This window comes from Parasteatoda tepidariorum, chromosome 2, assembly GCF_043381705.1.
Source record: "Parasteatoda tepidariorum isolate YZ-2023 chromosome 2, CAS_Ptep_4.0, whole genome shotgun sequence".
NCBI lineage: Eukaryota > Metazoa > Arthropoda > Arachnida > Araneae > Theridiidae > Parasteatoda > Parasteatoda tepidariorum.
In genome coordinates, this window is record NC_092205.1 from 18,675,522 (window position 1) to 18,688,390 (window position 12,869).

The window sequence follows — 12,869 nt, forward strand, 5'->3', positions numbered from 1 at the left end:
AAAAATTATTCATTTTAGGACGTGTCCACACAAACTCCATTTAACGAATTTGTACTAAAATAACTTTTTTCAAATTAAAAAAAAAAACTATTCAAAAATATGCCGCTAATATGAAAACAAACATATAAATTTTAATAAAGAAATTGCTAGAAAAGATAAAAATGATAAATTCCAAATTTTCTGGGTCAAATTTATAATAATTGTCAAAACTAGCCCTCCACTCTCCTGCCTCTGATAAAAATTAATTCGAAATTAAAAACACAAATACGTTATTTATTATTTCTATTTATAGTTTAGTTATCAGTCCATAGATGGCACTTGCAGTCTATCACTAAGCAGTTCTGAGATGACAGACGCAGCATGAAGAAGGAAAACAAAACAAAACAAAAATAAAGAGGCAGACGCTTCTTCCAAAATCGGTGAAAGAGATGATCACTCAGTTATTGGTGATGGTATGTGTTGCATCCTTTCACTCATAGAAGGATGTCCATGGGTTCAAAATATGGGTATTAATGGTCACTATCCATAGGCGAAAACGATGTACGAAATGACGTTGTTCTATTGTTTATGCCTGTGTTTTGTCCATTTGGTGAGGGGCATGGATATGGGACCGGAGAATTCTATAGCATCGGAAAATAGCTCATCTATGTGGTTCGAAGATCTGATTTCACATGGATTAAATGATAAACAGTATCAAACGTGGATTTTGTCGATCCTTGCATCCTGTGTTGTTGGGCTCTCAGGGATTGTGCCGCTTATTTTTGTTCCTATTGACGCTGGAACCAAAATCAATGAGCAAGGTTTGTTATGATTTTATTTTTAATTTTTGAAATGGTGTTAAATGGTAAAATTTATTTATAAAATACCATTGCATTAACATTGATATTTTTTTTGTTAATATTTTAAAAATTGAATGAAATTTTATATTTATTCTTGTTATAGCACGCGATAAAATTATTCAACGATCGAAAATTACACTCCTTTTCAAGTTACTTTACATTTAGGTTACTTTACATTAGTTACTTTACATTAGGTTACTTTACATTTTCATCCTAACTTAATGTTTGTAAAAATATAATCGAAGTAATGAAATTAACTTATTATACAATTATAATGCCATTTTATTATAGTTAAATGAAGAGAAATCATGCCTTATTGAAAGAAATCATGCCTTTAATTCAATTTCAAGTGATTTAATATTTGCAATGCGTTTTAATTACAATTATATTATGTGTGAGGAATGTTTTTTTTTTCAATTAAAAAAGTTTGACTACTGAATGGATTTTTTTCAGCAAGGAATAAAAATATTTTTATTATCGTTTGCAAAAATTTATTCAACCAGTGAATGATTCAATCAAACTTTTAAAAGACTATAATGGCAATACATTTTAAAATTTCAGTTTTTAAATTCTTTTACATTTAAGAGAATTATAAATTCTATATAATTATTAAATATTTATTAATAATAACTTCGTATATTCTTGTAAATTATTTTTCAAATTTTCTGTAGTGATTAAATATTGTTTTTTTTTTTTNTTTTTTTTTTTTTTTTTTTTTTTTTTTTTTTTTTTTTTTTTTTTGATATTTAATAGTTTTTCTTTTGAAATGTTCTTGAAGCTATTATCTATTAAGGCTTGATATTAGAAGAGATGTTTTGTTCAAAGATAAGTTTATTTGCTTAACGTTTGATTTTGTATAGATTAAATGTTAAAAATTATTTTTAAAAATCGTTAAATTTATTAAAAATATAATGTTTTAAAATATTAAAACATAATTGTGTATTGTATAGATGGAGCTATTATTGAAAAAAAAAAGAATACATTATCTTTTATAAAGAAATTTAAATATTTAATAGAGAATTAATCAACTTTAAACAATTTAATAAAGGTGGTAGAAAAAAATTCCAAAAAAGCAAAAATATTTGTATTAAATTTTTTGAAAAAATTGCCGTCTTTTGATATTGAATTATTAATTTAAAAAAAAATATTATTAACTAGTAGTAAGAATCGCCTCTTTTTTTATAAGTAAATTACAGACGTAGAATTAATTTTATTTATTTTAAATCATGCTTATTTAAGGACACTAATATTAAATACATTAAAGCTAGTTAAAATATAATTAAAAAAAATTGAAAAAGTTTAAGAACTTAGGAATGAAATTGCAAGCACAGAAATTCATTATTGTTTTAGGATAGGAATTAAATGTCGTCGAATGGATGCCGAATGTCGTGTCAAGAGCATTCTCAAAATATGTTTTAAATAACTCTTGTTAAATAGAAAATAGATTTTTTTTTCAAAGAGGTTCTTATAATTATAATAATAATAATAAAAAGAATCGTAGAATTAGAATTGAGTACAAAATTAAAAGTTTGTTTGATTCTGCGTTTTCTTTATTTTATCAATGAAAGAAAAAGAGAAAAGAAAATTTTTAATTGTTCTTTGACTAAATATTCATGAAACAAGGAGGGGCTCCGCTTACTAATCTTCTTTCTCATTCGCCATTGATTTTTTCTCTTTTTTTAATTAGTAAGTCGATATTTTCCGGGAAAACTAAGAACATTTTGTTAGTAATATATACATATAAATTTTATACTGTCATAATTTTGTATTTATTTTACATAATTGGCATAATTTTGTATTTTAAATTTTATATTATTTTTTATAAATATATAAATTAAGAACATTTTGTTAATATGTTATTCATGACGAAATTGAAGATTATCTGGTTGTAATCAATTGTTACTTGAAAGAAATGTATAACTTAGGAATGCAAAATGTGTGATTCAATCAAAAAAAAAAAAAAAAAAAAAAAAAANAAAAAAAAAAAAAAAAAAAAAAAAAAAAAAAAAAAAAAAAAAAAAAAAAAAGAGAAATAATTTTATTTGTGAAGGAAAAAAAGATACAATTATGAATATTTTTTTTTATCTCTCTTTAAGCAAGTTTTTTTTATTTTTATATTTTTGAAAATATCAAAATAAAGGCTGAGATTCATATCTAGTAACATTTAACTTCTGCCTTTTATTTTTCGTTATATTCAACATTTCATTCAATTCCAGCTTATATAATAAAGATCTCGAAAAAGATAAGTAAGTTCTTATACAACAATGGATAAATAGTCATTTTTTAAATAAAGAAATAAGAAAAATCGCTAAAAATCTATTTAATTGACAAGAACTTAAAAATTGAATCATTAAAAAAAAAACTTATGTTAAGTTTATAAATAAATGTAGTCCCTTCAGCACAATTTGAATTTTGTACTTGTATTTCTGCGGAGTGCAGAGCATTCTACAGCGTATTTTTTATGTTGTAGAATAAAAAAATGGCGAATGTGGAACTTGCGTTTTTTCCTTCTTTTAACATAGACCCACTTATCGCTCCGCTCAACAAACCCCTTGGTTGTTCTGTTTATCATTTCTTAAACATTTTTTTCCCTTAAAAGGCAATATTTTTCTAAAAAAAAAGCAAAGAAAATAATAACTTTTTTTTAATAAAATATAAAATTATTGTTATTTCTGTAAGAATATTTCGTTAATAGACTACTCATAACAAGATGAGCGATTGCTTGAATTTGAAGAAGAAGAAAATTCAACCGTTTTAGAAATTTTTTTAAATTCATCTTAATAATGCAAAATGTGCAACAACACAATAAGAAACCATGAATAAAAAGTAATTTTACTTATTATTGAATGCTAAATTTTCTTATTTCACTGTACAATCTGAACATTTTTCTACAAACCATCTTAACTTCTACTTTTAAGTCTAATAGTCTAAGTCTTAAGTCTATTATTGTTAAGTTAAACACTTAAAACAGAGGCGGCAGTGACTCTTACGATTTTTTAATCAAGAGACAATATGCTTTCATTAATGTATAATACCAATATTCTATGATGACAATAGGGAGTGGTGGTGGGAAAGAATCTTTTGGGACTGGGGAAAAAATATTTTTTTTTTTAGTTCCTATAATCAATTCTCTTTTGAAAATATATCAAAATGATACTTCATTCCATAAAATTAATTGAAGAAGTATTAAAAAAGAATAAGAAGAATAAGAAACCTAGAGGAATAAGAACCTGTTTTGTCTTATGGAGAAAAAAAATTAGGAAAAAAAAAATCCAAAAGACGAGCCCAAGAAAAGGAGGAAAACAACTCATCACGTTTTCCATTGATTTCGGTTCGTTATGTCTCCATAAAACTCAACTCTTATGGTTATTTAGTAATTCTTTATTGTTGCGCATTTTATTTATTAGTTATACAGTCAATTTCAAAACAAAGTAATGCCAATGCAATAAACTTGTTTGGGTAAAAGTTTTGTGTCAGTGATGGAATAGGGTTAAGGGAGTAAATTTGAAACACTATACTCATATTCGAAATTTGTCTCCGACCTCAACGCAGTCAGACATTATAATCGTACAAGTTCATGACGAAATTCATGAATATGCATCACTATCTTCATAATTAGAAATTTGTCTCCGACTTCAACGTAGTCAGACATTATAATCGTACAAGTTCATGACGAAATTCATGAATATGCATCACTATCTTCATAATTCAAAATTTGTCTCGGACCTCAACGCAGTCAGACATTATAATCGTACAAGTTCATGACGAAATTCATGAATATGCATCACTATCTTCATAATTCAAAATTTGTCTCGGACCTCTACGTAGTCAGACATTATGATTGTAAAAATTCATGAATATGCATCACTGTCTTCATAGTATGAATTCCGCACTCGCCTCGTACCGACCACGGTGCTGACCTAAAATATCCTCATTGGTAGATGGATCGTGGGTGAGAGTCCTCTTGCCGTCGGGGTAACCACGGAAGGTTTTCATGTTTTTCTCTCTATGCAACACAAATGCGGGTAAGTTCCATCGAAGAAAGTGCCCCACGAAGGCAAATTTCCTCCAATACTTGATCTAGCTGTTCCCCTGTCTTCTGGATTGGTTTCAAAATTAGAAGGCTACGGAGTTGAACTTTGGTAGTCGTAAATCTGAAATCGGGTCGGCTGTTCAACTACGGTTATAAAATAAGATAAAATTAAGGAACCATATCATTATAATTTTTTTGCCAAAAAGAATACGCCAGCATCATTTTTAGACCATTGCGTTAAATACCTAGAGGAATGATATAGGATATATTAACGAACAAACAATATTTGTATTTGAAGTAAAGCCCCTAATTAAGAAAAAAAAAATTATATTTTTAATGTTTTGGCTTAAATCTTGGTGGGAATTTTTTTTCTTCATATAAGTGCATTGAATAAGAATACGTTCCGAGTATCATGATTAAAGAATTGTATAAAAAAGGCGATTGAATCCATCGTCGATTTTATCTCATTTTAAGATACTAGTTTCGAGTGCCTGTCCTCGCCGAGTGTATTTTATTTAATCGAAAATAAGAGGACAAAGATTGAAAATCGTTTGCTCTGATGGGAATGCCCTTCGGTATTTGATTATAATCGTGAATGTTTATTCTCCTTAAATAGAATAATCGATTTCATAATGAAATGGAAAATTTGACAGAATGAATTAATAGATCCATTATGAAATGGATGAAAATTTAGACAGAGGATGCAGAGTTGATTTAGTAGTAGGCAGCGTTTTTCGAAACTCTTACGTCAAATAAATTTAAATAATAATAATAATTATTATTATAATAATTAATATAGTTCAAACTCGCTGTTTACATGCTTAAAATTTGAAGCAGAGTTGTAACTTTTAACTTTTTATATATTGCGGAAAAGAATTGTACGGACAAAGGGCAAATAGCTTTGTTGTTGTCGTCTTAGGCCATTAAGGCTAGGGGTGATATTGTTCTTGTTTTTCCACTGGCGCCATCTATAGTCAAGAATTCGACTTCTGTCACGCCCTTTTATAGGGTGGGCCCATTCATTCATCTACAGATCGTAATTTTGACCTGAACCAGAGAACGATCAGTTTCCAAATCAGTACACCCAGAGGTATAATTTGTTATGAGAACATGAAGAATTCCACGATCCATATACCAGTGAGTTTATTTTACGTCAGCACTTTTGCTTGCTGGTACAGAATTCATACCAATCAGCCACCGATGGGATTCAAACCTGTTCTCCTTATTGGTAGGCGAACGCTTCAAGCCGTTGAACAGCAGACCCAAATTTAACTTAACGACTACCAATTTTCAACTACGTAGCTTTGTAATTTTGAACCCAATCCAGAAGCCAAGGGAACTCCTGGATCAAGTATTGGCAGAAATTTGCCTTCATGGAGAACTTTTTGATGGAACTAATCCGCATTTGCGTTACATGGAGAGGAAAACCACGCAAACATCCCACGATTACCCTGACGGCAAGGGAACTCTAACCCATGATCCATCTACCACTGAGGATATTTTCAGGGGTCTTTCTGGGTTCTTCTGAGAGGAACCTATTTTGTGAAAATTTAGACATAATTTGAGAAAAATAAAAATTATATTAAAAAATCAACAGAAAAATATGGATTTAATCAAAATGTATGATGTCATTATTCTTAATACCCCTCCCCCCTTGTCTGTCACATTTAAGAAGCCCCTTCCTCTCTTCTGGATGCCCCGTTATTTATAAAAATTTAATAAAAATGTTTAAAAATGAATTCAACACTCACTCTCTTCTTACTCATAACTCCTGTGATGGTTGAGTTTTGTCGATGGGGAATAGATCATTTAAAAAAAAATGCGAAAGGTATAAAAAAAGAAATGGGGAAAAGGTATAAGCATACAAAAAGTGGTAACATAATCGTTGCCCTTGTGACGTCAGTCCCAGTTGATTCTCTCAAAATATTAGTATACGAATTAAGTCTGTTATGTTCTGTTACAAATTCTGGCACTTTTTTTTATTTACATTTCAAAATATTTAAAAATTATTAATAAAACGTAATGATACAGATTTAATATTCATTATACGGGAATTATGCAGAATTATTAATAATTATTTTCTGCTGCACCAGAAACATTGCTGGTAAATAAAAAAAAAATTTTTTTTATAAAGCTCACATAATATTGTAAGTTGTGGGAATCTAAAAGAAAACGAACGTTTTCCATCTGTACGATTTATCGAGTTGATTCAACAAAATGTAATTTCCCCTCTCTCTCTTCTGGAGATGTTATCGGCAGATTATTTGGGTATAATATTGGTGAGCTTTTGGCCATGTTTCGCTGATTGTCTTGAGCTGATTAAGATCCTAACCAAATAAATAAAGAGCCCTATTTCTTAGCTCCGATTTAATCGGGGGGAAAGGGCTCAGTTGAGGGGGCTACTTTTGACACAAACTGTTCCAATAAAACTTGACTAACCTTTTAGATAAAAGAAAAGAAGAAAAGTTGATTCGATAAGATAAAAACTAATTTTTCTCTTTCGATGGACCATTTCTTTTTCTTCTTGGTCAACACCGGTGACTAACTTATAAGCTGCTACATACATAAGTTTTTAATTCTTTTCTGCTTATAAGCTGTTGAGTAGTTTTCTGACAAGCTACTGGAAGAAAATATTTCTTATTTTTTTGAATCGTAACTTTTAAACAAACTTAAAGAACAACAGGATCGACTGTTTTATCACTGAAATCTGATTAAAAACTTTCGAATCAATATAAATAATTATTCCAATGTGAGTTTCTGTCAAATAGTAGCAATGGTTAAAGAACAACAGTTTCGACTTTCCTATCATTAAATTGTGATTAAAAACTTTCGAAACAAAAATATATATACAATTGTTTCAACGTTATTTTTTGTCAGTTATTAGTAATAGTTAAGGAACAACAGCTTCGACTTTTATATCATTAAAAATCTGATTACAAAATTTCGAACCAATTTAAATAGTTGTCCCAAAATTTCTGTCAAATAGTAGCAATAGTTAAAGAAATTTTGTTCTTTAACTATTCTACAATGTCAACTATTTTATCATTAAAATCTGATTTAAACTTTCGAACCAATATAAATAATTGTACTATCATTATTCTCTATCAAGCAATGGTTAAAGAACAACAGCTTCGACTTTCATATCATTAAATTCTGATTAAAAACTTTGGAAGCGATATAAATAATTGTTCCAACGTTATTTTCTGTCAAATAGTAGCAATGGTTAAAGAACAACAGCTTCAACTATTATATCATTAAAGTCTGATAAGCCAATATAAAGAATATGTTATGGCCCCAACCACTAAAGTTTATAATTTTGTATACAAAAATTAAGTGTACATAAATTGAATGAAATATTTATAAATCATAAGTTTCACAGTATGTATAGGTTGCATATTTTTAAAACTTCATTTTAAAAACGAGTGTTAGAATACATAGTTAGACTAAAATTCACAATTATTCAATGAGCTAGCGAAGCGAGCAAGAATTGCGGAGCAATCTGAAAGGAACTGCGAAAGTAGTTTCAAGAAAGTAATCTAGAAATCAAGAAAGTAGTTTAGTTTTAAAAACGAGTGTTAGAATACATAGTTAGACTAAAATTCACAATTATTCAATAAGCTAGCGAAGCGAGCAAGAATTGCGGAGCAATCTGAAAGGAACTGCGAAAGTAGTTTCAAGGGTTGGAGAACGCAGCGAGCAGGGAGTGGGCCTTCTAGTTGCATTTCTTAATTGCAACCATTGTTGTCGTGATTCTCTTCCCATTAGAAACAGCTGTAACCCATATTTATTTTCAGTCCAATGGCAGTTCCTTATTTTTCGGCCAATTTTTTTTATTTTATTATTTTTTTTGTTCATATGTATTGATTTGACTACTTTAAAAATTCCAGTCATTACACAAGTTTCACAAAATATTAAGACAGAACGTTTTAATTTTTCAAAGTATGTCATGAACTATCTTTAAACTCAACTGCCAAAAACGTTATTTTCTAAAATTCTGTTTTATTAAACTAATTTAAAAATCCAGCCCTTTCCAAATGTCGCCAGCATTTTGCGATACACCAAGCTAATTGAAAAAGTCTTCTGTTTTTCTCTAATCCGGCTGATAATAATTTTAATTTTTTACTACGATAAACCTAAATGTCTTTCGGCTATTTAAAAAAATGTACGGAGAAGTACTCTGACTCAATTTGCTTAGGCTTATTGCAATAAAAGCTATTTACAGCAAGCCTTCACTACTTTGGGCTTATTGTAAACTGCCTGAAATGAACCATGCTAATTGAGTAATAAATGATGCATTTTTTAATGAAGTTAGTGAGCTTACTCTGATAAACTTCAAAAGTGCCAGGCTAATTAGAAAATACTTTTTCCAATTGGCCTGAAAGTATGTGGATTTGTCACAATACAATACGTCTAAAAATGCCAGGCTAATTAGAAAATACTTTTTCTAATTGCCTAAAAGTATGTGGATTTGTCACAATACAATTTGTATAAAAATGCCCCGCCAATGAGAAAATACTTTTTCCAATTGGCCTAAAAATATGTGGATTTGTCACAATACAATACGTCTAAAAGTGCCAGGCTAATTAGAAAATACTTTTTCTAATTGGCCTAAAAGTATGTGGATTTGTTACAAGACAATACGTCTGAAAGTGCCCCGACATGAACAACTTTTCCGAATTATGTGGACCCACTGTGATAAGTCCAGAAACTGCCAGACTGGGCGAAATTTCAAATTAGGCCCTGCGCACTGAAAAATGGCGTCGGCTATTAGTTAAGAACCGATTATTCAATGAGCTTACGACATAATGCTTCTTTTGATAATGCATATTATTTATATATAAAGTTGGTGTTCGTGCAGCGTTCGGGTCATCTGACCATGTGCATCTTAAAAGGTGAAATCTAGCGAGATAAATGTGACAACAATCGTCTAGACTTCCGCCTATTTGTGTGGTGTAGGGTGGACCGGGGAATTGTAAATAATAATTCTTTTCTTGATCTTTTCGTGCTACTTTTTCCTTCTTATCTTCTGATGGATGAGGTTTGTTGATCTATTACTGAATTTTGGATGGGAGGCAAAGGGTATAGGGGACGTTGAACTTTTATCTTACACTATCCACTATCTTTATTCATATAGTATTTACAAATTTTGTGATCTTCAAGTTGAAAAACTCGTTTAAAAGAAGAAAAAAATACAATAATAGAGGAATATGTAGGCTTTTTGTAAAAGACCCTGTTTGTGTGAATTTATAAAAAAAAATTTCTTTTAATTTTGTAAATTTGAAATTAACGTTGAATTGGGTTAAAAAGAAACTCAATTTAATTCTGATTTCAATTTAACGTTGGGTTCAAACGAACCCAAATTAAATCTGGACCATGATTTAAATTCGTGTTTTTTGCAAGTATTTTTAAAAATCACAACGTTTTGGAATAAAAAGCTTAAACTCATAACTTTTAAAAATTATAATAAATAAAGGAATATGTAAAATGATTTTTATTTTATTTAAATAAGTAATATTCAATTTCGACGAGACAAAATTGTTTCTACCCCCCATATTAGCTCATCTTGATGCTCTGGAATATTGTTTTACTTATATTAATGTTGATTCCCTTGTAAACGACATTATTTCCTCACCACCTCTTCATAGCACGTGGAAATGCATTTTATCCTGATTCGCCTCTTTCGGCTTTCTTTTTGTCTCTCTCTCAGCTACTGTGGTTTTTCTAGTTTTGTTTCTCATCTTTATTTTTCCTTTTTTCGTTAGCAACTTTACGTTTTATATTTCAAATCAATCTGTTTCTTCTTATTCACGTCTGGCAAGTCTTGAAAATGGGCTTCCATTTTTGAAGAGCTTCAAGCATGTCGAAATAACCCTCTTTTACTAGTAAGATTGAGTCCTAGAACGTTAAGATCCAATCATTAGATCAAAAGTTATTTAGGGTGGTCCGTTTATTTTCTTTGCCCACTGTATATGTAAAACGGAGTACTTTCTCTATACAACTCTTACAACTTCTGAAATATTCCTCCAATTGACTTGTGTATTCTCATTCGATTTTACGTAAAAAAAATGCCTCACTTGTTTGGTAGACTTACAAAATTGTACTTTTTTTTGTTCATGAAACCATTATAACTTCTTAACTATTTATCCGATTGTCTCGTCATTGATTTCATTTGATTCAGCGTTAAAAACTACATAAAAAACTATGCATTGCGCAATGCATCACTTGTTTGTATAAATTATATACAATTCTCCCCCAAAGCACCCCCATTTCCCCTCTAAAAAGAGCGAAGCGTGCTTGGGAGAGTTGGGTAGTTTAGTTGGGTAAAAACTACATAAAAAACTATGCATTACGCAATGCATCACTTGTTTGTATAAATTATATACAATTCTCCCCCAAAGCACCCCCATTTCCCCTCTAAAAAGAGCGAAGCGTGCTTGGGAGAGTTGGGTAGTTTTTAGCTATTGTTTTTAATGACATAACAAAGCAGTCAGCGCAAGAAAATCGTGAGTATTAATTTTTCTGAACCCATTTTTTGTTGTTGCTATAATTACTTAACTATGATGACAATGCTAGTTAAATTCGTTTACTAGCCATCGCAAGTAGAATTTATAGTAGCTTTATCGACAATTGAAAATCATGAATCAAATTTTTGACCCCTTTCCAACTAGTTAAAATATTAAAATTTTAATTAAGCTCTGTGCTGAATAAATATAACAGTTTTAATAGTTTCTTGACAACTACAAGCAGAGTTAGGACAAGCGCAGCGACCCCTTTCAGACAAAATAGAGTGCTCAAATTTCACCTTATCGTCAATTAAAATTTCAACTGCTTTGAAAAATTTTAAAGAAGAAAATAATAAAATAAAATATTTTGAAAAGTTAAGTTCCGACCTATAACTGAAAATGTAAGGGGTGCATGCTTTCGTATTCAACTTCTGTTGCCATCAAAACTCTTCTCCCCCAAGTTTTGCAGAAGTAATGTGTTCTTTAAAGTTCTAAAGAAAATATATCATCAAAAGAAAAAGAAATTTAATGTATAGTTGATGTTTTTAAATTTTATTTTATTATTTCTTTAATAAGAAAAAATATTTTCAGTGATACACGGAGAGAATTATTCGCAATTTAAAATGAAGAACAAGAAAATCAATAAAACGATGGCATAAATTAACTTCTCATATCGCAAAACGCATCCTCCAAACAAGGTTAAGAGGCCATAAAAACGTTGGTTTGGTGATTTAAGCAGATAAAACATCTGGCCGTAACCTTGTAATCAATTCTAACGATTCCATCGAAAACATCACTTAGCTTCATTAGCTCACGTCATATTAACCAGTTATGATAGCTGAATGGTTCATTCCAATACCTTTCATTTACTCTCTAAACGTAAAAATTGAAGGAAAAAAATAGCGGATCTTGTTTTGGGGAACAATATTTTCCTGCATACTTCTAAATGAGTTGCAAACAAATGTGTTTTTGTTTGTTTAGAATTAAGAGCATATTTGTTATCTCTCTACTTAATTGATGAATATATAAACTTCAACTTGTTTTTCCTGCGATTCTTATTTCTACTGGCGCTAGAACAATTGTTTAAGAAATTTGTAGTCTTTTTGGGTAAAAGGAATTAAAAAGAAACGTTATAGCATCATTTGCAGTTTTTGTGTTGTAACTATCATGCATGAAAAATATTTTCTGCTATAGGGTAAACTAACCAGTGAAAGAACAATTAAGCTTCGCTTGCCTTTAAAAAATCATATTAATTTCAAAATTCGTAATTTTAGTTAAATGACATTGTCATCATATTTGCTACTAATTGCAAATTATGTAAAAAAATTGTAGAGAACTTACATAATATTGTTTTAAAGTTTAGGAAGTTCAAATAACAAGTAGTAAGAAGACCAAGTGAGGGAACAGCTCTTACCAGTGTAGGAACACCCAGTAAAGGAACACTTAATGTTGGTTATTTTTAATGCTCTTTATGAATTTATATGCCATACAAAT

At 29.7% G+C, this 12,869-nt stretch overlaps 1 protein-coding gene across 1 annotated transcript in view; it reads left to right on the forward strand.

The window, feature by feature from the left end:
* The first annotated feature begins 307 nt into the window (after positions 1–307).
* The window catches only part of LOC107442397 (Zinc transporter Zip99C), a 52,002-nt gene continuing 39,440 nt past the window's right edge, over positions 308–12,869 (forward strand). Inside the window, exon 1 of the mRNA XM_016055961.3 lies at positions 308–800. Coding sequence (XP_015911447.1) covers positions 539–800 — 262 coding nt within the window. The 5' untranslated portion in view covers positions 308–538. The remainder of the gene's footprint in view (positions 801–12,869) is intronic.